Genomic DNA, 27,089 nt, shown 5'->3' on the forward strand with positions numbered 1-27,089 from the left:
CTCTCAAAAGATGTTCTGATGTTGGTGTCAGAAACAGTCATCATAGGGTCACCCCCATCTGAAGGGATTCCCCTTTTCAATGTGAGCATAAAAGGTGTTCAGATCGGGGAATGAAGCATCACACCATTTTGATATATCACATAATCCCTGCCATGGCTGACAAGCATGTTTCTAACTTCATTCGGAATTGCCTCTTTGCTGTTTAGGTAGCTTTCCATAGGTCATACCTGACCTTTCTGTAGAAATCTGGATCACTGGTCTTAAACGCCATCCAGCTAACACTCAGCAGATTGTGAATCTTTGGTTCATCCATGGCTTTTGGTTGGGATACTCATGATATGTACAAGTGGACACACACTCATCTACAGGTCCATATGAAGTTGGTGACAGCTGTAGCATATTCAGTTTGATGATGAATCCCTGAATATGGTCCAATCTACCAATTCAAAGCAGTCCGGTAGACACTTCTCCACCTCCCTCGACTAGACTTTCACTGTCTTCACCACTGGTGCTATCATCCTCAGTCTCTGCTTGTGCGCCGGAAGTAGAAGTACAGCCAGTTAATCAGACTTGCTGAAATGCAGGCATGGGATGGCACAGTAGGTGTTCTTGATGGAGGTGTGTAGTGAACTGGGATTCACTATAAGTGTGCTGTACTAACGACTAGTCCCACCTCCCAGCTCCTCCTCGGGGGCCCGAATATAACCCAGGTTTCCCGCTTAAACCCAAAACCCCTCTGAAGGCTGTTCATGAACCCTACCTGTGTTGTAAGCTAATAAAAGCATTAGTTCTCCCACCAGTTGAGTGTGAGCTTTTATCTACACTACAAGGTGTAATAGTGGTCAAGTATTTTGGCTCCTCTGGTTGCACAGGTAATGTTGATGGTAGATTGTCAGTGACTTCTTCAGGTTGGACTGGTTGAAGACCCTACAATAATCGAGAAGGCATCAGGGTGTGCTGCTTCATGGCTGCTGATTACAGTACTCATCCCTTCTAGTGCCAGCTTGATGATAACCTGGTGTGTAATGTAAATAATGACCAGGATGATGGCGGAGAACTCCCTCAGTAGATAGAATGAATGACAATTGATAGGAAGATGCTCCAGTCAGGGGGGAGCAGCCCTACTTTTATGAAGAACACAGCTATCATTCCAGCATTCCCATTTAAGCATGAAAGACATGCTCTGTCCATTCAAGCTTGGTTACTACAATGAAGATAGCTAAACCAATGTAGAGACTGCATTCCTCAGTCAGCTACCTGTTATTCTCTTGATCAAGTGACTGAAAATAATGAGACCCTTTGCCACTTAGTAGACAAGATCTACTGATACAATTTTCTTACAGGACAGCAATGAGCGAACTACACACATCTGTAACAGGCAGGAGGGTTCTTAATTGTGTAAATCTGCTTCTACACTGGTACAACATCTCAACACCAATTTGAACTTTATCTAAGCAAGGGTATTCATGATTTAATATAGGCCCTGAAAGAGGCAAATGTTCCTTTTAAGTTTTGGAGTGTTAAGAAGTATGAGTTCTCTTGTGGGCTTCCACAAATATACAATTCCAAAGCACCATCAGTGTGAACCTACCGCGCAAACCGAAGATTTGCACATGCACACAGGAATCATGATGGCCGAGTCCGGTCTCTGGACCCTGGGACACTAACTAAGAAGGAAAGTATGCAATTCCGACATACGTCAATTTTGACTTATGACCAATTGGCCAGAACGGAACATGGACTTCTGTCGGTGAGTACATGTATATGAAATTTTGTGGATTTTCAATTCCAATCAGATAACTTTCAGAATAATATGCTGTTACTGTATTGAAGGTACAAGAGTTTGCAGATGCTGGAATGTGGAGCAAAAACAAACTGCAGGAAGAACTCAACAGATTAAGCAACAACTGTGGAAGGTAGGAATGGAGAGCATTTTAGGTTGAGGTTAATAGTGTATTTCTGTTTTCATCCAGTTTCAACTTGATGTGAATTTCACTTCAGGTAGCAATGAATGATTGATGAGATGAGTTCACTAGTATGTCCTTCCAAAATTTAATGAAAATATTTTCAGATTTCAAATTTATTGTCAGAGTACATTTGGGCCCCTTGGACACAATAGAAACTGTAGATGAAAGGTTAAAAGGAAATCAGGAGTGGGACTCTGTGATGGAACCATTCGACAATTTTTAAATCATATCAAAACAACACGGGTTAAAGGAGAAAGGGGAAAAGATTAGGGGGAACATGAGGGAGAATCTCTTCTCTCAGAGAGTTGGTGGGAGCGTGGAACAAGCTGCCAATTGAAGTGGTGAATGCAGGCTCAATTTTAACGTTTAAGAGGAATTTGGACGGGAACGTTAATGGGAGAGGTATAGAGGGCAATGGATTGGGTGCAGATCAGTGGGACTAGAAAAAAATGGTTTGGCACAGACTAGAAGGGCTAAAGGGGCCTGTTTCTGTGCTGTAAAGTTCCATGGTTCTATGGCTCTATACAGCACGGTAACAGGCCAATCCAGCCCACGAGCCCACATCGTCCAAAACCACCTCTGCAACCAATTAACATGAATCCTGTTTCTCTTTGGAATGTGGAAGGAAACCAGAGGAAACAGGGAATATGTGTAAACACCTTACACTGAGCGATGGTTTTTTATCCGGGATCTTCAGGACCGGATACCTGCCGTCGTTTGGAATCTTATGGATTTCAGAATCATTTTAAAATGGTGGTCCCTTTAACCAAATGCGATGCTTTAAAAATGTGCAAAATTGCCTAAAATAGGGGGTACGGAGTGTTAAAATTAATTTAGATAAATAAAGACTATAATATCACTAGCACATTTTTTTTTATTTTAAAGGAAAACTTCAAAATAAAACTGGCTCAGACATCTCAAAAAGAGCAAATACAGTAAACACATTTCGATATTAAAAGTCGCTTCCTTTTCTGCATCTAACTGCTACACATAGGGGACTTTGCAGTTCTCTTTGCCATGTTCATAGTCTTCACAGAGGCTTCTGACTGGTGGTGTCAACTGGGGGGGCAAGTGGTGATGACACTTGACAGGGAAAGGGTCTTATAAAGTAATGATCGCGCTAATCAACAATAGCGCCCGACAGGGAGTTGCTCTTATAAAGTGATAATCGCACTAATTAGCAATGACGCATGCCATGAAGAACCTCTTATTAGGCGATAATACCACAAATTATTAGCATGGAACATGATAGGACACACAGAAGTTGAGCAAGGGTGTGTCGGGTCATGTTTGGCCATCTTTGATGAGCAGATGTCATCTACCAAAAAAAGTGCCAGGTTTTGGATGTTGCTGGTGTTTGGAATCCTCGATAAAAGATTAGGCACCTGCAATAGAGTTACACTAACCTCTATATTTTTGTGTGCTTTTTTTATTTTCTGAAATATTCCTCATTTCTCATTGAAAAAATGAATGAGTTGCTAGACTTATTATGAAAGTTTTAGGTGCAGCCACTCTGCAAAGAGGAGTGCAAGAGTGACACATATTGCCTCCTCCAAAAGGTCTTTCCATATAGAAGGAAGCACCTAGAGTATATATGAAACATCCATACCAACAAATTGAGAACTATGATAGAACAAAGTATGGAACAGTGTAGTACAGCAGTGGAACAGGCCCTTTGGCCCCCGATGTCCATGCCAACATCGATGCCAATTTAAATCCAAGTTAAGATCATCTTCAGTCACATAAACCTGCATGCACTGTTAAATAGTAATTTGAGGTTCTGAGCCAACTAAGAATAAATAATATTTCCAGAGATTAGGTTCTCTTACAAAATGGAAGGAAGTTATTCAGCCCATCTAGCATATGCTGGTCTTTGGAGCAAACCCACAAATTGCATCACCCCCTTTTTTTCCCAGATGCTATTCTCTCCAATATGTCCATGAGCTATACTCCTGCCTCTTGATTCTCTGGCCTCACACCTACATTTGGGGCAACCTGTTATTACTCTCCCAGAATTCCTTTGGTGTGTGGAAGGGAACACTGATGGTCACAGAGAGAATATGCAAAGCCCATCCAGACACCAGCCAATACCAGGACAAACTTGGATGGCAGCAACAGAAGGAACAAGATCTTGTTAATATCTTCCAATAATTTGATGTTATTTGTCACTCTACACTTTCAGTGAAAATATTTATTCTGGGGAACCAATATTAATGGAAATAAAAACAGAAAATGCTGGAAAAACTCAGCAGTTCAGACAGTATATGTGGACGGGAGGGGGGGGGGATGGGCAGGGAGGAGGTGGAAGAGTTAACATATTTGGCCAAAGACTTCTGTCAGCATTTTCAGAATTTTATTTTTGGATTTATAGCATCTGCACCTTTTGATTTTCATTGAATGTTTTCATACCTGTTTGGAAATTTATCCTTTGTAACATCTGTTCAGCCCTTCCAAAGTTGACCACAAAATGATCCATGTTTTCATATCCAGGTTCTGTTCTCTCCATCTGGGCAGCCTTTGATGTATCCATAATTCTAAGAGAATCAGTATGTTAACATTATAGAGAGGTGGGCATATACAGTGAAGTCTAAACAGTACACATACACCAAAGTCTAAACATCAATACACGTTGGACTTTTTTTTATACACACCCCCACTCAACTGGAGTTGGTGAAATAGTGATATTTTTAATACAATTTCCACCTTTTGAAGCTGTCTAGCAGAACTTGAGATGATAATTTATAATTAAATAATAGTACGCATACTAGATTTTTTTAAGTGTGATGTAGTTACCATTGAACTTGACAGTAAACCACCAGCTTAATTTTTAAATATACAATTCAATGTACAATATCCTCTTAAAACATAATAGTACTCTCCTTTTTTATTGAAAACCAGAGGTAACACCTATTTTTGAACAAGAGATTTCAAACCAAGTGCAAAACTGATTAATATTTAGATATGTATGTAATTATGCAATATCCCGTCTGCCAGAGATATTTTCTATTGATACACTATTCTGCTGATCAAGCACTTCAGGAATTAATCTTCTGATCAGGTGGCTGTGGATTCTGCAAAGTGCTTGTAGCCTTGATTGTGCAGTTGTGTCTCAACCCAACAGTACCTTTTTAATAGATCCCCTCCTTTTCAAGTGAAGAACCAGCTAGCATGTAAGAATGCAAGATCTTACCTGGTTGGGCCAGATAACTAATTACAGTTTCAATATTTGTGCATGGTACATTATTTTGCTTCAGAGCAGAGAAATCTACAGCACAGGACAGGACCTTCAGCCCACACTATTGTGCCGACCTAATAACCTATTCTAACAAATGCCTAGAATTTCCCTTCTGAATAACCCCCTATTTTTCTCAGTTCCATGTTCTCTTAAAAGATCCTATTTTACCTCCCTCCACCAATGTTGCCAGCACCCTCTGGGTGAAAAACCTGCCTCTCACATCCCCCCGTACTGCCTGTACTGACACCCAAATGATTCTCCTCGTTTGAGAAATCTCAGCCCTGGGGAAATAGCCTCTGGTCACTGCCTCTCATCAACTTGTTCACCTCTATCAGGTCACAACTTATCCTTCACTGTCAGGAGAAAGGACCACTTTCACTTAAACTATCCTCATCAGGTATGCTCTCCAATCCGTGCAGGATTCTTGATAATCTCCTCTGCACCTTCTCTAGAGCATCCATATCCTGTAGTGAGGTGACCAGAATTGAACACAATATCCCAAGTGGGGTTGAACTGAGGTCTCATATCGCTGCGCCATTACCTCATGGCACTTGAATTCAATCCCACAATTAATGAAGGGCAATACACCATACTCCTTCTTAACAATACCATTACCAGTTCAACAACATTGAGCTTCCTGTGAACATGTTCCCTAATAGCTTCATTTCACATTTTTCTGGGTTAAACTCCACTTGCCATTTCTCAGCCAAGCTCTGCATCCTATCAATGTCCCGCTGTAACTTCTGGTAACCCTCCAGATGATCTTCAACATCAAACTCCATGTCATCTGCAAATTTACTAACCAAGGCTTCCACTTCCTCATCCAAGTCATTTGTAAAAACCAGAGAGAAGGGGGTCCCAGAACAGATCTTTGCAGTATCTCACTGGTCACTGACCTCCATGCAAAATACAAATCATCTCCAACCACTCTGTGCCTTCTGTGGGCAAGCTAATTCTGTATCCACAATGGAAGGCCTCTTTGGATTCCATGCCTTCTTACTTTCTAAATGAGCCTTGCATGAGGAACCTTATAAAATGCCTTACTGAAATCCACATACACTGCATCCGTCACTCTACCTTTATCGGTGCACTTTATTACATAATCAAAGAATTCAATCAGGCTCATGAGATATGATCTACCCCTGACGAAGCCATGCAGACTAGCCTTAAACAGATTATGCTTCCCTAAATGCTTGTAAATCCTGTCTCTCAGGATCTTCTCCAATAGCTTTCTCACCACTGAAGTAAAACTTACTTGCCTATAATTATCTCCACTCCCTTTCTTGAATAGGGGAACAACATTTGCAACTCTCCAGTCCTCCTGAACTTCGCCTGACCCTAGTGACTTTGTGAAGATTATTGTCAGTGACTCAGCAATCTCCTCTTTGCTTGTATGATTTCTGACAGTAGGGTTATGGTATTCATGTCAGAACACTATCAATTTTATTTGTAACATTTGAGAGCCTAGTATTCTGTTCACATGTGAACATTGATTATACTGAGCAGCACTAAAAATAAGCATCAATCAGAAAATTTCTGGATTTGGAGAAAACTGATTGAATGCTGTATTTGGATTTTAATTTTAGATGCAGAAATTATGATGGATATTTTATATACTCTTAGGTGCAACTTTGTAAAGTTTCTAAATGCATGCTTTTGCTGGTATAGCAAATTGTGTTTTTTCCATCAAGCCAAAGAGCCAGTCGGGGTTTGGACAGGGATTTAAATTTGACTGCTATGGAAGAGTGTTTAAAGAAATGTGATTCATGTACATACACCTCAACATGCGTGTTTGTGAACATTGGGGTGGTGCCTGCGCTCCTTGTGACTTCACACTCCTGCAAATATTATGTTTGATTATGTGTGATGTTAAAGAAGTGTAGTACATTATGATGAAAAATATGCTTCCCTTTTTAGAATGCTACAACAGTGAGAACTCTCAGACATAACCATTGTTACATTTCAGTCAAATAATTATGAATTAGCAAAAAAAATTAAAGTAGGGGATAATTCTTACAGATGCTATAAGAAAACTTCATTTCAATAAATGAAGAATCATGATGTGCTGAGATATTGGCAACCCATATCTTCCCTTGGAAATGAAAGGAGAAGCAATAAAAGTGAAAGCACCAAGCCTCGCGGCAAATACATAGAGTGACGCTGAAATTGTATTAATGGTAAACTGGGAGAAGGAGCAAAGCCTGGAGGTAATAAAAATATGCATGGTATTTTCAGCAGAAGCCTGAAGCTGAGATAAATCTGGCCGTATTACGGATGTGCAAATGGGCAGAGTGAATGGGACTGGATAAATTATCCAAAGACTGAAGAATACTTGGGATTCTTCATTGATACAAATCAGAGAGTTCACAGAAACAAGAAAATTATTACTGCAGAAATAAAGATAGAGCTTTTAAAATGTATTTTTAAATAAAATTGACTTACTTTTTAATCAGTTGCTTTGTATTCTGTGAAGAAAAGAAATGCATAAAATGACTTGTACTGCAAATGGCAGTAAAACAATTCCCTTATGTTACAGACAATAGACAACAGGTGCGGGAGTCGGCCAATTGGCCCTTTGAGCCAGCACCGCCATTTATCAGATCATGGCTGATCTTTCCCTTTCAATAACCAATCCCAGCCTTATCCCCATAACCCTTAACTCCCCCACCCACAAGAGCCTTATCCAACTCTCTCTTAAATCTATCAACAAATCCGCCCCCACTACCCTCTGTGGCAACGCATTCCATAGACCCACAACTCTCTGGGTAAAAAAAATTCTCCTCATTTCTGTGTTAAATGGCCTTCCCTGTATTCTTAAACTATGCCCTCTAGACCTAGTCTCACCCATCATTGGGAACATGTGGTCTGATTTCACCCTGTCAAGCCCTTTGATAATCCTAAATACCTCAATCATGTCTCCCTTCATCCTTCTAAACTCCATCGCATATAATCCAAGTCTTTCTAACCTATCCGCATATGGCATTCCTGCCATCCCGGGAACTAACCTTGTAAACCTGTGCTGCACTCCCTCTAAAGCAAATATGTCCTTTCTTAAATATGGGGACCAGAACTGGACGCAATACTCCAGGTGAGATCTCACCAGGGCCCTGTACAACTGCAGGAGGGCTTCTCTACACCGATACTCCAATCCCATCTTTATGAAAGCCAACATACCATTCACCTTCTTCACCACTTGCTGAACCTGCATGCTAGCTTTCAATAACTGGTGAACAAGTACACCCAGATCCCTTTGCATTACCCCACTCCCTAGCTGAACTCCATTTAAATAATATTCTGCTCTCTTGTTTCTGCCTCCAAAATGGACAACCTCACATTTACTCACATTAAACTTCATCTGCCATTTCTCCGCCCACTCCCCTAAACTGTCCAAGTCCCCTTGCAATTTCCTGACATCCTCCTCGCTCTTTACCCTACCACCCAGTTTAGTGTCATCTGCGAATTTGAATATTTAGTTATTTATCCCCTCATCCAAATCATTTACATAAATGATAAACAACTGAGGGCCCAACACTGACCCCTGTGGGACCCCACTCATCACATCCTGCCATCCAGAAAATAACCTGTTTATCCCAACCCTTTGTTTCCTATTTCTCAACCAATTATCTATCCATGACAGTACCCTACCCCCAATACCATGCTCCTTGATTTTGTAAACTAGCCTCCTGTGTGGGACTTTATCAAAGGCTTTCTGAAAGTCCAAGTACACCACATCCACTGGCTCTCCCGAGTCCACCCTCCTTGTTACATCCTTAAAAAATTCCAGGAGATTAGTCAAGCAAGATTTCCCTTTAAGGAACCCATGCTGACTAGCACCGATACTATTATTCCTTCCTAAGTGTTCTGCTATTTCTCCTTTAATGATGGATTCCAATATCTTCCCCGCCACCAACGTCAGGCTGACCAGTCTATAATTTCCCGTATTCTCTCTCCCTCCCTTCTTAAAAAGTGGTGCAACATCAGCCACTCTCCAGTCTGTAGGCACTTCCCCGGAATCCAAAGAACTCTGGAAAATGTCAACTAGTGTTTCCACAATTTCCAGAGCAACCTCTCTAAGCATCATGGGATGCAGCCCATCAGGCTCAGGGGACTTATCAGGCCTCAGTTCTAACAATTTGCTCACAACCACCTACTTCTGGATCTGAATATCCATCAAATTCTGTTTCTTTCAGTAATTTCACCAAGTCTCTAGATACTGCTTGACCCCTACCCTTATTCTGATCATAACCTGTATCCTCCTTGGTGAAAACAGATGCAAAGTAATTGTTAAATTCATCAGCCCCCATTGATAATTTCACCTTTCTCCATTTTCAAGGGCCCAATTTTGGCCCTAACCAATTTCTTCCTTTTAACATATCTGAAGAAGCTTTTGCTATCCCATTTTATATTACTTGCCAATTTGCCCTCGTACTTCATTTTCCCCTCCTGAATGACTTTCTTAGTTTCTCTCTGTTGGTTTTTAAAGGCCTCACAATCCTCTAACCTCCCACTCTGCTTTGCCATCTTATACTTATTTTTTTTAGACCTGATACTGCACTTGATCTCCTTTATCAGCCACGGCTGCCATTTGCTCTTCATAGAGCCTTTCCTCCTCTTTGGGATGAATCTATTCTGAATCCTGTGGTAACACATAAAATACACGAGAGACAGACCTGCAGGAACACTGCCATCTGGGGTTCCTCCATTGATTGCAAAGCCGTTTCCACCAGTTTGCTGGCCCCCTCCAAGTGATCTCCGTGCTGTCTCATCAATGACCGGATATATTGCACTTTCTCCTCCTGTTCACGAGTAATAGATTGAAGCATCTCTTTTTTCCTCTCTTCTAGAATTGTGTACAGGGCATCAAATTTTTCACAAAGGAGTTGTTTCTGTCTTCTGCTGTTGTCCTGAAAAAATAAGCAGAGTTATGTTCGTGATGGGCATGGACAGACTGTTAGAGTCAAGTACTTATGCTTTGTCAAAGACAGAACAAAGATTGAAATCATTTAAAAAATGCACCATTAACAGTGATGTCTCTTAATCTTTTATTCTTGTTTTTCAGCCTCATAATGGCTTCTTTGACTTTCATTGGCACAACTCTGGTCCTCGTGTTGAAAAATGGCAACTGCAGACTCCAGAGGTAATCAAAAACTGAGAAACAAGCCTAGCTGGACTAATGAAGCAATTAAACTTACTCATGTACCAACAAACACAATGAAGCCAAATGTCCAAAACATTATGTTCCCTGAAATGGGGGAACTATGTATAAAAAGTGCTGTAATTTCTAGAGGGTCAAACCAAAATGTATACAAATAACACTGAATAAAATCTGGAATGTGCATATTAATCACCCATGAATTGCTTGATTACAAATTTAAAACTGTGGTCCACAGGGGCAAATAAAGGAAAAAGTGTCTTTGTCCCAAACATTATGGATGGCACGAAATCTTTACCACCTATTGATGCCTGTGTTTTTACATAAATGGACTTTTCTCCAGTTGGCAATCAGTAGTGAGTGGAGTGCCCCAAGGATCAGTGCTGGGATTGTAACTCTTCATGAGATACATTAACATTATGGAAGAGCATAAGAAGTGTGGCGTATCCAAGTTTGCTGATTATTCTAAATTGAATGGAAAAGCAATTTGTGTAGAGTAGGCAGTGTCTCCAGAGAGAGGTAGATAGGTTAAGTGAGTGGACAAGATTCTGGCCAATAGAGTACAATGTTGGCAAATGTGAGGTCATCCACTTTGAAAGGAAAAACAGATTGGACTGCAGGGTACTGTGGAGCAGAGGGATCTGGGAGTGTTTGTTCATGAATCACAATAGGTTGGTTTGCAGGTGTGTAAGGTAATCAAGAAGACAAATGGAATGTAGCCTTCATTACTGGAGGGATTTAATTCAGGTACACAATCCTTTATCTGGACACCTAAAATCCAGAAAACTCTGAAATCCGGCAAGTGGGGAGAGAGACGGCAGCGCGAGTTGGGCAGGTGGGGGGGAGATGGCAGAGTGAGTCGGGCCGGCGACGGGGAGAGACCGGCAGCGCGAGTCGGGCGGGTGAGGGGGGGGTAGATACTAGCACGACTGGAAGGGGGTGGGGGTACATACGGCAGCACAATTCGGGTGGTCTTACATCTGGCTTTCCGAAATCCGGAAAAATTCGAAATTCAGAATACACTGTCCCCCAAGGGTTCCGGATAAAGGATTGTGTACCTGTATTAGAGAAAGGAAGTTTTGAGTGCAGATCCGATCTCCTTGCTTGAGAAAGGATTTACTAGCTTTGGAGCCTGTACTGAGGAGATTCACAAGGTTGATTTGGGAGATTAGCCTATGAGGAGAGATTGAATCACTGGAATTCAGAAGAATAAGAGGGGTTCTTCTAGAAACTGAAGTTATGAAAGGGATAGATAAGATGCAGGCAGAAAAGATGTTTCCATTGGTATGAGGCACAATATTTCAGGGAGTAGATTTATGACAGAACTGCTTTTCCCCCAGAGAGGAGTGAATATGTGGAATTCTCTGCCCAAGGGAGCAACAAGAGGCTACCTCATTAAATACATTTAAGACACAGTTGGAGAGATATTTGCATAGGTTGGAGAATTAAAGTTTATGGGAAAAAGGCAGGTATGTGGATCTGAGTACACTGCCAAATCAGCCATGATCTTGTTAAATGGTGGAGCAGGCTCAACAGGCCAGATAGCCGACTTCTATTTCTTAAGTCATTTTGTGTTGTGCTTCACCTGTGAGTTCATAATCTACAAAGAAAAAAAGTCATCATATTTTACATTCAAGATGTGACTATTCAGTAGAGTTACTTACATCATTAAATATCCAACAATCAAAGACATGTTTCCATCTTGCAATCCTGGCCTTCAACAAGTAGAATATTTTTCTCTATTTTGTTTTGTTTAATTTGTATTTAATATTTCTCCCAAGGTCTAATTTGAAGGGAGAACTGTCATTCTAGTAAACATCTGAATTAGTGCTCCTTAGACATCAGTGTCTTTAATTCCCACTGGTCAATTCTGACAAAGCTCAGTTCCATTTTTATATCTGGACTTGATACACTACCAGTTGACTGGAGATATTACTGAAGGTAATGTCTCCCTCTAGATATGTAAAATATGTGCAAGCTCTTATTCTAACTCTACATCATTGCCAAGAACATAATGAATCCAAAAGACATGGAAAACTGCCAAAACAAGCATGTCTGATCCATTCCATCCTTTCAAGAACTCTGAAAATGTACACATAACACATGCAAATATCACCCACTACATCACACTACTATTTTCCCTTTTGAAAACAGGATTCACAAATTTACAATATCTCCAGATTTATTATCTCTGCAAGTGTTCTCTCTGAACTTCAAGAAGTTGCAAGGTTGTGTTTAGTTATGACTTGACATAAGAAACATGCCAGTTCTTGCCTCAATCCAGTAGACTTTAGCATTGTTTACTCCACAGTTTCCATTGGATCAACTTACAGAATATATTCAATGCCTGTGTGGTGGTACACCACCAGCCTACTGCAGGGGGCAACCTCTGTACCTGCAGAAGTGTAAAGGGACAGGACAACACCTGGCCAGCTGCCAATCAGTCGGCCTGAATAGATCAAGCCCCACACAGTTGGGTGTCAATCACCCTCCGGGATATAAGCCTGTTATGGCCTCCCGAGGCCTCGCACTGAGTTGCTGCAGCCACAGCCAGCCTGGCTCTGTGGAGGTTTTTGTGGATTAAAGCCTATTGTTCAGTCTTGACCTTGTGTGTGTCTAATTCTGTCTAACAGCGCACCACAGCCTCCAAATCTTTTGATATTTTCTTCTGTGACACTTAGAAATACAAGATTAGCATAGCAGTTAGTACAATGCTATACAGCACGAATATCTCAGGTTTGAATCTATGTTCCCCCAATTTCAGTATGGGTTTCTTCCCATGTTCCAAAATAAATGTATCAGTTTAGTAGGTTAATTGGACACATGGATGGATGTATTTGAGTGGGCTCATGGGCTGGAAGGGCCTGTTGTCATGCTGTATCTATGAAAAATTTATGGAGTTATCTATGTGTTCTGATTCTACTTCTGTATGATATCTCCTTTCATTCCAGTAACTTCAAAGAGTGGTCTATAAACTTCTATCAATTTATTATGAAATGCAAACACAAATGACATTTTATTTCAAATGCCCTTTGCTTGACAAATCATAGCAGCTTTCCTTGTATTTTCTCCTCAATGTTTTGGCTGAACAAAACTCAATAATGTACAACAGTGTAACTGGAATTGCTGATGCATAATTTAGCAAAGGTTAACTAATCAGTGAACCACTGATACATTTTTAACACCTAAAATGTACTGTTTTCCCTCATCAGCGACAATTCTCAACAATCTTTTAATGCTGAATGATTCATGAAAAAAATGTTTCCTGTGCTACAAACTTTCAAGGAGATGAACAGATGGCTAAATGAATCAAGGGGCATGGAGTGTGGTGAATGTCTGCCAAGCTGCCTGTCTCCCCTCTGGCGAGCCTTGCTGTACTAACATTGGCTGTGCATTATCTCTACTGTTAAGGACACTCCCCTTGGGTATAACTGTATATGCATCTATTGTCTTTCATTATTGTACCATGAGTTTCTACTAATAAAAGCCATGATTATTGTTTGACCACATCGTCTTTGTCTACTTCATCAACTGGCACTTCAATTTTATTAGCAGAAATGGATGCAGCGCTCAAGCCAGAGCGGCTGACTATCGACCAGTCTGCCCCAAGGGCCAGAGAAATTTTCAACCACTGGATTGCTTGTTTTGATTACTACATGCCTCGAAACAACGTGGTCGATGAGGCGATACAGTGGGGCCACCTGAACTCTCTGCTGGGTGAGGACCCTTTCGCCGTAACGCAAGGAGCTACCACTCTGGCTATAGCCCGGGAACGTCTGATTGCTTACTATGCAGCACCGTGGAATGTGGTGCTTGCTCGACACCAGTTGCTGACGAGACGCCAGAAACCCGGGGAAAGTGATGCTGTCTATACACTGGCTCTCAACTCACTGGCAAATGAATGTGATGTCAGGGCAGTCAATGTGCAACAATTCCGCAATGCCTTGAAGATGGATGCTTTAGTCAACAGAATTGACTCCAGTTACATCCGACAAAGGCTGCTGGAGATAGAGACCTTAACCTATGACTGGGCAGTCACTCTAGCCAAAACACTGAGAAGTGCCATGCGGTCCAGTGAAATGTTAGAAACCGAAAAGGAAACATCCAGGAGTGCTGGAATCCCGGTTTCCCAACAGCACGCCAATGGCCTCGTGATCAACACTGAAACAGATTTGCACCTTGTAGACCTTGGGCTCGCTGTTGTGGGTCCAGCAAGTAGCATTAGTGAACCATTACACTAACCTGGATGCCTAACCCCTGCCACTGAAAAAGAAGCCCAGGCTATTATTGAAGCTGTTCGCTACTGGAGACACTTTCTAGCCGGCAGAAAATTTACTCTTGTCACTGATCAGAAATCTGTACTCTACATGTTCAGTACTAAATACAAAAGTTAAATCAAGAATGATAAGATAGCATGCTGATGTATAGAACTCTCAACTTATAATTATGAGATCCAGTACAGACCGGGCAGGTTAAATGATCCCTCTGACGCATTGTCACGATCTGCTCCTGGTGCTCAGCTGGAGGGGCTAAAAGTCCATAGCAGACTGTGCCACACAGGAGTCACGAGATTCTTCCACTACATAAGGACTAACAACCTTCCTTACTCTCTGGAAGAAGTCAGGAAACTGACTAAAAGCTGTCCTGTTTGCGCAGAATGCAAACCGTAATATTTCAAAGCTCCGGAGACCACTATCATTAAGGCAACTGGACCTTTTGTGGGGATTAGCTTAGATTTTAATGGGCCGTTACCTTCCAACAACAAAAATGTATATTTCCTTACTGTAATTGATGAATATTCCAGGTTTCTCTTTGTGATTCCCTGACCTGATGTCTCAACAGCATCTGTCATTAAGTGACTTGACAGAATTTTCAGGATTTTTGGTTTTCCCAATTACATTCATACCAATAGAGGCTCAGCATTCCTGAGCGCTGAACTGCGGCGAGCCCTGCCACAGAAGGGGATTGCCACCAGCCATACCACAAGCTACAACCCACAGGGCAATGGGCAGAGCAAAAGGGCTAATGTTATAGTCTGGAAGACTGTTAATCTTGCTTTAAAAACACATGGTTACTTCTGTTACCCGGTGGCAGGAGGTGCTGCTTGAGGCACTACATTCTATTTGGTCTTTATTGTGTACTGCAACAAATCAAACACCTCATGAATGTATGTTTGCCTTTCCTAGGAAATCAGGAACTGTGATAGACTGGCCAGCCGGTTTATCCGAGCCTGGAACCGTGCTGCTGAAGAGCCATGCTCGGGCGCGTAAAACAGACCCTCTAATCCAACCAGTTCAGCTATTGCATACCAACCCCAACTAGGCTCATGTTAAATTCCCAGACGGAAGTACTGACACTGTACCCCTAAGAGATCTGGCCTCGCTCGGTTCGCCCCTTCCTCGCACCCCTACTCAGAGTGACCTTGAGAGGTTGGACTCACCACCCACCCTTCTCAAAAGCCTGTGACCCCTAGCAAGCTTTCAGATGGCCATGCTGAGGCTCCACTGCCTCATGCTAGAGATTCTGGAGCAGGTCCAGAAGCCAGTCCTTCCCACACTACAGACCCAGGACCTGTACCAGTTCCCAATGTTGCAAAGGAGCCACCTGTTTTGAGACGAAGCACCAGAATTCGTAAACAACCTGATAAGCTGACATATTCATAAAACATCTCAGTATATTTCGATTGCTAGCTAGATACTGGCATATCGCTTGCTTAAGTCTTTCCTAGCAGCTGTCCTTTTGATTTTAACCCTTCTTCTGCCGGGGGGAGACTGTGGTGAATGTCTTCCAAGCTGCCTGTCTCCCCTCTGGCGAGCCTTGCTGTACTAACATTGGCTGTGCATTATCTCTACTGTTAAGGACACTCCCCTTGGATATAACTGTATATGCATCTATTGTCTTTCATTATTGTACCATGAGTTTCTGCTAATAAAAGCCATGATTATTGTTTGACCACATTGTCTTTGTCTACTTCAACTGGCACTTCATGGAAAGTAGAAAAAGGGCACGAGTCATATGATCAACCATCAGTATCTTAGCGCAGGGTCAACAAAGTCTCTGCTGCTGCCCATCTAGAAGACCTGATATGCAATGCATGTGTGGCTGGATTCAAGTCTGATCACATCAGACAGAGACTCCTGGAAAAGGGTGATCGAGGTAGTTGACTGGCTAAAACACTTGAGACAGTGCAGCTAAATGCAGAGGTCTTCTCCTTGGGGAACACAACTCCCACATGAGGAGCCTGGGCACTGCCATCTTGGGATGTGGAATCCCAGGTCATCGCTGCTGCCATCGAGGCATCTCTTTTCTATGTTTCCTTGAAAATGGGCACCACTTCTAGTTCTGGCATGGTTATGACACGAGAAAACACCTCAATCCGGTTTGGCTCTACAATCTCAAATGTTTTGTCCTTAAAAATTGTTTCTGCATTCTCTTTTTAATTATGATTAAATTGGATCGATAATATCCTAGTACTTACATGTGCACTCTTGTTATTTTTGAGCTTTACATTGTGTTTCTGCATCTGTTTGAATTCCTGTAATATCATTTTTGTAATAATTTTAGTGTTTGTTCTACAATTGGAAAGCACAATGGTCACACAAATCCTCCAAGACACTACTATTGAATAAAAAAATCTTTATTTACTTTCATTTATGTATATTTGTTCTGCATATGTATTGCTTGTCTGTATATATGTTATGTCTGGTTGTGGGTTTGCAAGGTTTGTGTCAAGGACTGGCTAATGCTGTTTTGTTGGGTTGTACTCCATAAATTGTAAGGTAAAAGTTTAAAAAGTTTCCACACTCAATTAAATATTCTATGTCTGTTAACATAGGCAGATATAATCTGAGGGGCTTTTATATTGACTTCTTCCAATACTGTTCTTGTTACAGTATAACTGAAAGCATACCAGAATGTATGAAATTTCCTGTCATGCCAGTGTCTGGTTAGTTAAGTGGCTGCACTCTCTCACATCAAAACCCTTTCTATCTTAATTCCGATGATGTCCCTACTGAGATTTCTAATAACCTCTTCTGTCCCTTCTGATTCAGGATTCATCTCTCCCAGGTTCTAATTCAATGTCTGACATTTCATGTCTGTCCTGTTAACCTCAGAAGCAGTGTCATGAGTTTCTCCAGCACTTTAGTGAACTGCACTCAATCCCACCACCTGCTGATTTCTTGTTTTCTATCATGCAGTTAGATAGAGGGTAAAACATTAATTATACCTTGGTTTGCATGAGCCAACAAACTCTTTGTTAAACAGCTTTCCATACCTATTTTAAAGTCTTTCAACTTCTGGCTGGATTGAAGTAATTCCAGATGCTTCTCAGAATGACTCTTAGGCATTTCACTATCTTGAATCCAGAGTATTTTAGGTTATTAAAGTACTGTAAGTGGCACCAGGTAAACTACAATAGAGTCTTTTCTGGGTGTCACAGTTTAACATAAACAGTTGGTAACACAAGAAATCAGAGACCACAACACACAGAAGCTCCACATTTCTGAGCATTAGCATATTTCCAAATGTTAATCATTGATGACCAGCAAGTTTTGTCAAGTTCAAAAATGTCTTGCTGAAAATTTCCTGTGACAATGAATCCTGATTGGCACTTAAAATATCAGAATAAGTTGTGACATCTCTTAGATATTAAAATGAAAGTCCCACAGTCTGTGACATTAATGATAGATAGGCATGGAGGATGGGAAAATGAGGAACAAAGGTTATTTCATACAGCCTATAATCAAGCTGGCCATATTCTCCTTAACTACCCCCAGATTCTACCACTCACCAATGCACCAGGAACAATCTACACTGAACAATTTAGTTCAAAGTCTAGGTCTATTGTCAGAGTAATGTGGATCTTTGATGATTGCTGCTGCCCTCTGAAAGCAGTGTTCCCTGTAGATGTTCTTGATGGTGGGGAGGGTTTTGCCTGTGATATCATAGACTGTGTCCATTACCTTTTGCAGAGCTTTCTGCTCAGGGGTATTGGTGTCCCCAGGTCAGATCATGATGCAGCCGGTCAGTACACTTTCCACCAGACATTTGCAAAAATTTGCCAGAGTTTCCAATGTCATACCAAACCTCTGAAAACTCCTGAGGAGGTAGAGGCATTGACATACTTTCTTCTCGGTGCCATTAATATGTTAGGTCCAAGAAAGTTCCTCCAAGATAGTGTCTCCCAAGAACTTAAATTTGCTCATCCCATCTCACTATTATCCCCCAGTGATCACTGGATCATACAACTCTGGTTTTCCCCTCTTGAAATCAATAATCAGCTCCTTCAACACACATCTCTGGGATGTGGGAGGAAACCAGAACATCCAAAGGAAACTCCTTTAGTCACAAATGAAGACAATAGGCTAAACTGCACACCAATAGCACTGGAAAACTGTGCAGATTGAGACTAGGTCACTGGAGCTGATAGGTAACACCTCTATTAGTTGTGCCACTGCTCCACAGAACCTAAATAAATGGAAAGGATTGGCAAGGGTATTATTTTCTCCTAAGGAAGAGAGAAGTGAGAGGGTAGAACTATTAATGAAGTAGGGTCAGAGGCATGAAATGTTGCAGTAGAAGCTGTCAGTGGTGGATAGGATGTGGAGTTTGAGTCAAATGTCAAACAGTCTGGTTCTGACAAGTTGAGGGTGTAATCTGGGGGGAGTTAAGGAGAATATGACTCAATGGCTGTGGTGCAATTTATTTCTGGCTCTGGAAAGGATTTTGTTTTTCTAATGTTCAGTTGAAGGAAGTAATGAGTTCTTTCACAGCCAGGAAATACCATGCAAAGGGCAAGAGTGAACCAAACACCCAAAGCAGAAAACAGCTGATACAGAATGCCATTCAGCCCTTTGACCCTGCACTAAGATAGGATGGCTGATCATATGACTAAAGTCCCCCTTTCCTGCTTTCTCTCCATGCCCCTTGATTCCTTTAGCCATCTGTTTGTCTCCTTGAAAGTTTGTGGCACAGGGATTAAACACCATATCATTTTTTGTGACATGGAACATTAGGCTCCAGTTTGAGATTGTTATCTTTCTGTTGGAAATGTGGCACAAAACAGAAGAAGGATACAAACTACTGATCAATCCTATTTGTTTGTAGAATGTAACTGTCAGTGGCATAACACCAGTGGAAATGGTTAAAAAAAAACAAAAATAAATAAAAAGTGCTCGTGGATACATGAAGTTAAAGTTCAAATAAATAATTTAAACAAAGGCTGAATTAATGTAATAGTTATCATTACTCATTTTGATTTAATTGTGCACCACAGAAATCAATGATTGATGCACCATTTACAAACATTTTTTAACCAAGTGAAAATACCCAATTTTGCTTCATAAAAAATGAAGTATTCTTTGCTTTGGCAGTCAATGTGAACAAAAGTCCTAAGGGTATATTAAGGGCCTCTGACAGAAATATTTAAAATGTCCTTAGCCATGGGTGTGGTGCCAGAGGATTGGTGGATAGCTCATGTTGTTCAGTTGCTCAAAAAAAGCTCCAAAAGTAGCCCTGGAAATTATAGGTTGTGACCCTGACGTCAGTAGTCGGTAAATTATTGGAAGATGTTCCAAGAGATCAAATATACAATTATTTGGATAGCCAGGGACTGATTAGGGATAATCAAGATGACTCTGTGCATGGTAGATCATGTTTAACCAATCCTATAGAGTTTTTTGAGTAAGTTACCAGGAAAGTTAATGAAGGAAAGGCTGCGGATGTTGTCTACATGGACTTTAGTAAGGCCTTCGACAAGGTCCCACGTGAACTGGATTTGTCAATGGCTGCACAGGAAAAGCCAGAGAATAGTGGTGGATGATTGCTTATCAGATTGGAGGCCTGTGACTAGTGGTGTGCCTCAGAGATCGGTGCTGGGACCATTGTTGTTTGTCATCTATATCAATGATCTGGATGATAATGTGGTAAATTGGATTAGTAAATTTGCAGATGATGCTAAGATCCGGGACCAATGCGTACTCAAAAGGCCAACATGGCCTGTTTCCGCTCCGTAAATGGTTATATGGTTATATTGCAAGATTTGAAAACATTCTTCGCTGTCCGCAACACCTCCAGAGGGCTTTGGACCAGCTGGGAAAGTAGGTTTAAAAATTGCAGATGGAATTTAATGTACACAAGTGTAAGGTGCTGCATTTTGGAAGGACAAACCAAGAAAGGACATGCAAGGTAAATGATAGGGGACTGAGGTGTGAGGTAGAACAGAGGGATCTGGGAATGCATATACATAATTCCCTGAAAGTGGCATTACATGTGGATAGGGTTGTAAAGAGAGCTTTTAGGATATTAGCCTTCATAAATCAAAGTAATGAGTACAGGAGATGGGATGTGATTTTTAATTTGTATATTGGTAAGGCCAATTTTGGTGTATATATGCAGCTTTTATTGCCTAACTACAGGAAGGATATCAATAAGATAGAGAGAATATAGAGAAGATTTACTAGAATGTTGACCGGACTTCAGGGACTGAGTTATGGGGAAAGATTAAGCAGGTTGGGACTTTAATCCCTGGAACATAGAAGAATGAGGAGTGATTTGAAATTATGAGGGCTATAGACAAGAGTAAATGTAGGTAGGCTTTTCCCATTGACAAGGCAATACAGGTGGATAAACTGGACACTGACCCTAAAGATCCAAAGGCCTCTATCAAATTCAATCAATGGTTGCACTGCCTCAACACTTTCATGAGATGCAACGACGTGCAGAATGAGGAAGACAAACGAGATCTACTCTTCGCTCAGGTCAGCCACCAAGTCTTCCATATGATAAGGGACTGCACTACTTACTCAGCCGCAATGGAGTTCCTGCAGAAACAGTATCGGACCCTGACGAATGTCATCTATGCCAGATTCCTTCTGGGCAGTCGTAGACAAGCGCCTGGTGAGTAGGTCAATGAGTACATGCGGGTCCTGTGGGAGCTGGGACAAGCCTGCAACTGCAGAGAAGTCTCTGCTGCTGCCCATCTTGAAGGCCAGATACATGAAGCATGTGTGGCTAGATTCAAGTCTAATCACATCAGACAGAGACTCCTGGGAAAGGGCGATCGAGGTCTGCAAGAAGTAGTTGACTGGCTAAAACACTTGAGACAGCGCAGCTAAATGCAGAGGTCTTCTCCTTGGAGAATGTGATTGCCATGTGGGGAGCCTGGGCACTGCCATCTTGGGATGTGGGATCCCAGGTCATCACCACTGCCATCGAGCACCCAAAGTGCTACTTCTGCAGACACGTGAAGCTTCTCCGAAAGAACTGCCCAGCCTATAACACTACATGCTCCGCCTGCAGGAAGAAGGGACACTATGTGAAGGTATGTAGGTCCCAACCCCCTTCCAGCAAACGCCACTTCCAGTTACGGGAAATGGATCAGCAGGACCGTGGGGACGGTAAAATGGGACAACACCACTTCTGGCAGCGAGGAGCATCACCACGTGTGTGACAAGGGGGCAGACATCTTGGTAGGCACCCCTGAACAAATTCTACAGCAGCAACTTAGACAGTGACCAGACATTGGCCTCGATTACCCTGGATCAGGACAGCCCACATCAACTGGCCAGGACCATGATGAACATTGAGGTAAATGGTCACATCACAAACTGCTTATTTGATACAGAGAGCGCGGAGAGCTTTGTTCACCCGGGCACAGTGCAACTCTACTCCCTCGCAGTAACCCAGGAAAAATGTAAAGTCTCCCTGACTTCCAAATCCCACTCGGCTGAGATCCATGGCTGCTGTACATGACACTGACTGCAGGGCACGGAGTATAAAAACTTTAAACTCCTTATCATGCCACAGCTTTGTGCACCTTTCATACTGAGACTGGACTTCCAGTGAACCCACCCCTTACAGCGTACAACTACAAATTCTTAAGCTACCTGACCCCCCTCCAAATACAACCTGAGGTCTCTCCACCACTGCTCCTGTTCGAGAACCTCACTCCTGACTGCAAGCAGGTCACCACCAAGAGCAGGCAATACAGTTCCAGGGACAGAGCCTTCATCAAAGCAGAAGTCAAATGGCTTCTGGCAGATAGGATCATAGAACCCAGCATCAGCCCCTGGAGGGCACAGGTGGTGGCTGTTAAGAGTGGAGAGAAACACCACATGGTTATTAACTACAGCTAGACTATAAACCGTTTCATCCAGTTCGATGCCTACCTACTCCCCTGCATCATCAACTATGGTAAATAAGATCACCTAGTTCCGAGTCTTCTCAACCATTGACCTAAAGTTGGCCTACCACCAACTACCAATCTGTCCGGAGAACAGCCCATACTGTGACTGATTATGTCATATTTTATATTGTATATAGATATGTTTTAAAGGAGATAGATTGTGGGGGTAGTGTAGGTCACAAACACAAACATTTCACAAAACAGATCTCATTTAAAATGCCAGAGCTCTGCTCAAGCCAGACAGTCCAGGCTCTGAGTGCCTTTGCAAAAACTTTGAAGAATGCCTATAGAGACTTCTCAAGTAGGTGTTAATTGGACATGCTGTGGAGTAATTAATTATTATTTTGAAAGTAACAGATGAATGGGGTCAGAAGATTGGGTCCGGTGCTTAAATCTGTCTGAATGTTGTTTGCTATTCTAAGAAGGTCATGTGCTTTTCCAAGTAGAGAGAGAGAGAGAGAGAGAGAGAGAGAAAGAGAGAGAGAGGAGACAAAACAGGCTTTCTCTAAGAGAGAGGGAGAGAGAATTGGTTTCTACCAAGCTGGAAGCTTGTTTAAAACCCCATTTTGATGATGGGTTGCAATTTCTGAGTTCAGCCTGTTGAAAACCTTTGTGGTCCATACTAGAGAAAATGGCTGGTTCAAGTGTTTCACCTGAAATAAGGGAAACAAAAGGAACTCTGTGATGACCTGCAGAAGAAGAGGTTATCATTTGGAAAACCCTGATGGGGCAAGTTTCTTCAGCAAGACACTGAAGTGGCTGATCAGAGAGAATCAGCTTCTGTGTGTCCAACGAGCAACAAATCTCTCTCTGAAACCAACATGAACTTTCCTGAGCGGTAAACAATTACTTTTAAACACCAGAGCTTGGTGAAAATTCATAAATGTTAAATTCTGTGTACTGTATAAGAATTAACTGATACCAGTGAACTTGAAGGAGTGAGAAGTGAGATTAGACTGTGAATCAAAGATCTTTTCTGAACTTATACATACATGTGTGCTTAGAATTAGAAGGGGGTTAGGTTAAGTTAATAGTAATAAGTTAAAATTTGATCCTGTTTTTATGTTTAAGGAGAATTAAAAATAAAAGTAACCATTTGTTTTGGTGAATTTCTATTGCTGCTGGGTTTTGTGGTCCTCTGGGCCTGTAACAGTAAACTTCCTCCGAGTCCCTTTCAGGGTCACCAATGGGGTCTCTGTCTTCCAGAGGGAGATGGACCAAATAGTGGAAGTCTATGGACATTTCCTGGACAATGTGATCATCTGCAGCCATGACCAACAGAATCATGATGCTGACCTGCAGAAATTTCTCCAGAAGGCCAAGATTCTCAACCTAACATTACTAAAAGGGATGCATGGTGGAGAATGGTGTCATTGTGCCTGACCCTGACTGCATGCACCCCCTGTTGGAACTTCCATTGCCCCAGACCCTCAAGGCCATGAAAAGGTGCTTGGGCTTATTTTCACATTACGCCCAGTGGGTCCTGAATTATGTGGACAAGGCCAACCCTCTGGTGAAATCTATCACCTTTCCCCTGTCGGTGGAAGCCCAAGTGGCAATGCATGCTGTGGATGAATCCATCTCCTTCCAGGTGGAAAGTGATGCATCTGACTTTGCCCTGGCTGCCACACTCAACCAGGCAGGCAGGCCAGTAACTTTCATTTCCTGAACCCTCCAGGGCCCAAATTTTGGCATTCAGCCTTCAAAAAAAAAAATGGCCCAGGCTATAGTGGAAGCTGTGTACCACTGGAGGCACTACCTGGCTGGTAAACTGTTCACCCTGCTAACTGACCAACAAGCAGTCGCCTTTATGTTCAATAACAAAGAGTGGGAAAAAAAATTAAGAATAATAAGTTTGTAAGGTGGAGAATTGAGCTATTCACCTACAACTACAAGATCTTCTATTGGCTCAGGAAGCTCAACAACCCTCCCGATGCCCTGTCCTGGGGGACATGCATCAACGTGCAGTTGGAGCACAACAACCTCTGCCATCCCTTGGTCACCAGGCTCTACCACTTCATTAGAGCCCGTTACTTCCTCTACTCAGTTGAGGATATCAGGGAGCTAACATGGAGGTGAATGTTCTGTGCTATCGGCCAGACAAAACCCACCTCATCAAAGCCACCTGCTCCTTTGAGCAGCTGAGTATGGATTTCTAGGGCCCCCTTCCAACCACCAAGATGAATGTATACTTCCTGAATTTCTTTGATGAATATTTCCGCTTCCCCTTCGCCATCCGATGCCCGGACATGACCATGGCCACAGTCAGAAAGGTACTGCATAGCATATTCACTTTGTTTGGATACCCCTGTAATATTCATAGCGACCAGAGATCCTCATTTATGACTGTTGTGTCAGTATCTGCTGGCCAAGGGCATAGCCACGAGTAGGACCATGGGTTATAACCCCAGGGGAATGGCCAGATAGAAAGGGAGAACACCACCATCTGGAAGGCAGTCCTCCTAGCCTCAGGCCAAAAGGCTGACTCATCTCATGGTGGCAAGACGCCCTCTCTGAGGTGCTCCATGCCACCAGATACTCCCTCAGAACTCCTATTAATGCGATACCACATGAAAGGCTTTTTTCTTTCCCCAGGAAGTCGTCGTCGGGAACCACATCGCCGTCCTGGCTGACAACAGGCCTGTAATGCTCTGGAGGCCTATCAAATGCCTCAAGACTAACCCTCTGGTCAAGAAGATCCACCTCCTCCATGCTAACCCCAATACTCTAACGTGGAGTACCAGGATGGGTGGCAGGACACAGTTTCCATCTGAGACCTGGTGCACGCAGGGGATTCCTCAACCAACTAATCAACATACCCTCATGGTAACCCTGGGCAACTGGCCCCATTAAATGCACCCGGCACAGCGCCCCAACCCAAGAACGAGCAATCTCACAGTGCTGCTAACCCCCCAACTCTCCCAGCACAGTCTGTCATGCAAGACACCACCTGGGAAGCTTGTGGCAGTTGCAGCGACAGATGAGACCACCTGAAAGGCTGAACCTGTAACAAACATTGTATCACATCACCCCACCGAACTTTGTTTCAAAAGAAGGGGTGAATGTGGTGCAACCACTGTATTGTTTGTATTGTATGAGCTGGCCTGCCACCTGAACCTGTGACTCCTCCCTCCTGGAAATCCCCATAAAGGCTATTATGTCCAAACTCCTCCCTCAGTACCTGCTCTGGAACTAGGCCAGCAACGTATGAGATATTTTAAGGTCTTAATCACAACTCTGTGTCTAATGTGGTTGATTGATAGCGCTACAATGGGTTAAGGGTGAAAGGGGAAAAGTTTAGGGGGAACATGAGGGGGAACTTCTTCACTCAGAGAGTGGTGGGGGTGTGGAACAAGCTTCCAGTGAAGTGGGGGATGTGGGCTCAATTTCAACCTGGAAATTTGGGTAGATATACTGATGGGAGAGGTATGGAGGGCTATGGACTGAGTGCATGTCAGTGGGACTATCAAGAAAAAATGTTTCAGCACAGACTAGAGGGGCCAAGGTGGTCTGTATTATAAGCTCCTGTTTTAGTAAAATGGGATTATTGCTGTAAGGGTTAGTATTGATAGAAGGGACTGAATGGTCACAGTTAACATTTCACACAAGTACAACACAAGTCACAGCCCAGTGAGAATTTGATACAGTGGAAGAACTGATGGAAGGTTTGTCACAGTCTGTTCCAGAATTCGATACATTTGCAAAGACACTGTGATTTTGTGAAGAAGAAACATTCTGACGGCTGAAGAGAAAGCAGCTTTTTGAAGCAGATCTTGTGGCCGGCCATTTTTGTGGAATTCAGAGAAAAGCCTGCTCTGTGAATGAATGGGCCTTTTCAATGGATTGACCTGTGCCAGGAGGATATTTTTGGGAAGCAACATGCTTCATTTTGATTGTGACTAACAGTGGAGGTTACTTGGAGAGTGTGTCTTGCAATGAAGTTACTTGGAGACGCTAGTGCCAGGGTTTTGGAAGCTTCATGGAGGCTGCCCAGTTCAAGTCTTGCCTACAAAAGGACCAGGGGTGTTGTGACCACAGCTCATGTGGATGGACATTTCTTTAAAGGCAATGCAAGGAGAATTGGTGAGTCTGTAGCAGCGACAACTCCAGTCTCCCCATCAGTTCAACATTAATTCTGGGCATCAAATTTCAAGGACTATGCTTCAACACTGAATCTGAAAGACTGAACTTTGAAGAAACTTTTTGTATTTTGTCCTGGACTGTAATGGTTTGGGTATAGCACACACACACACACACACACACACACACACCTGTGCATAGTTGGGGATAGATTTAGCGTTAAGGATAGTTTAAAAGTTAAGACTATAGTTTAAGAGTTAGAAATAAAATTAGTGTTTTAAAATTAGTGTTCATTGCCATTTGCTGCTCATTATGCTCAGTTCATTACAGTGGTTTCTGTGCTGTAATTATTTCTTATTTTCCTAAACTGAATTTTAAAAATGAAAAAAAATCAAATATACATATATATGATTTATAAATTTATAATATATTATATATAAAATATATGATTTCTATCGCGTAGAGGAA

General features: G+C 42.2%; 1 protein-coding gene across 1 annotated transcript in view; it reads right to left on the bottom strand.

Moving 5' to 3' along the window:
- The window catches only part of trim54 (tripartite motif containing 54), a 51,688-nt gene that overhangs the window by 7,312 nt on the left and 17,287 nt on the right, over positions 1 to 27,089 (bottom strand). Inside the window, exons 5-7 of the mRNA XM_069886592.1 lie at positions 9,873 to 10,106; positions 7,645 to 7,667; positions 4,377 to 4,501 (exon numbers count right to left, since the gene is read on the bottom strand). Coding sequence (XP_069742693.1) covers positions 4,377 to 4,501; positions 7,645 to 7,667; positions 9,873 to 10,106 — 382 coding nt within the window. The remainder of the gene's footprint in view (positions 1 to 4,376; positions 4,502 to 7,644; positions 7,668 to 9,872; positions 10,107 to 27,089) is intronic.

Source organism: Narcine bancroftii, chromosome 6 (assembly GCF_036971445.1).
Source record: "Narcine bancroftii isolate sNarBan1 chromosome 6, sNarBan1.hap1, whole genome shotgun sequence".
NCBI classification, from domain to species: domain Eukaryota; kingdom Metazoa; phylum Chordata; class Chondrichthyes; order Torpediniformes; family Narcinidae; genus Narcine; species Narcine bancroftii.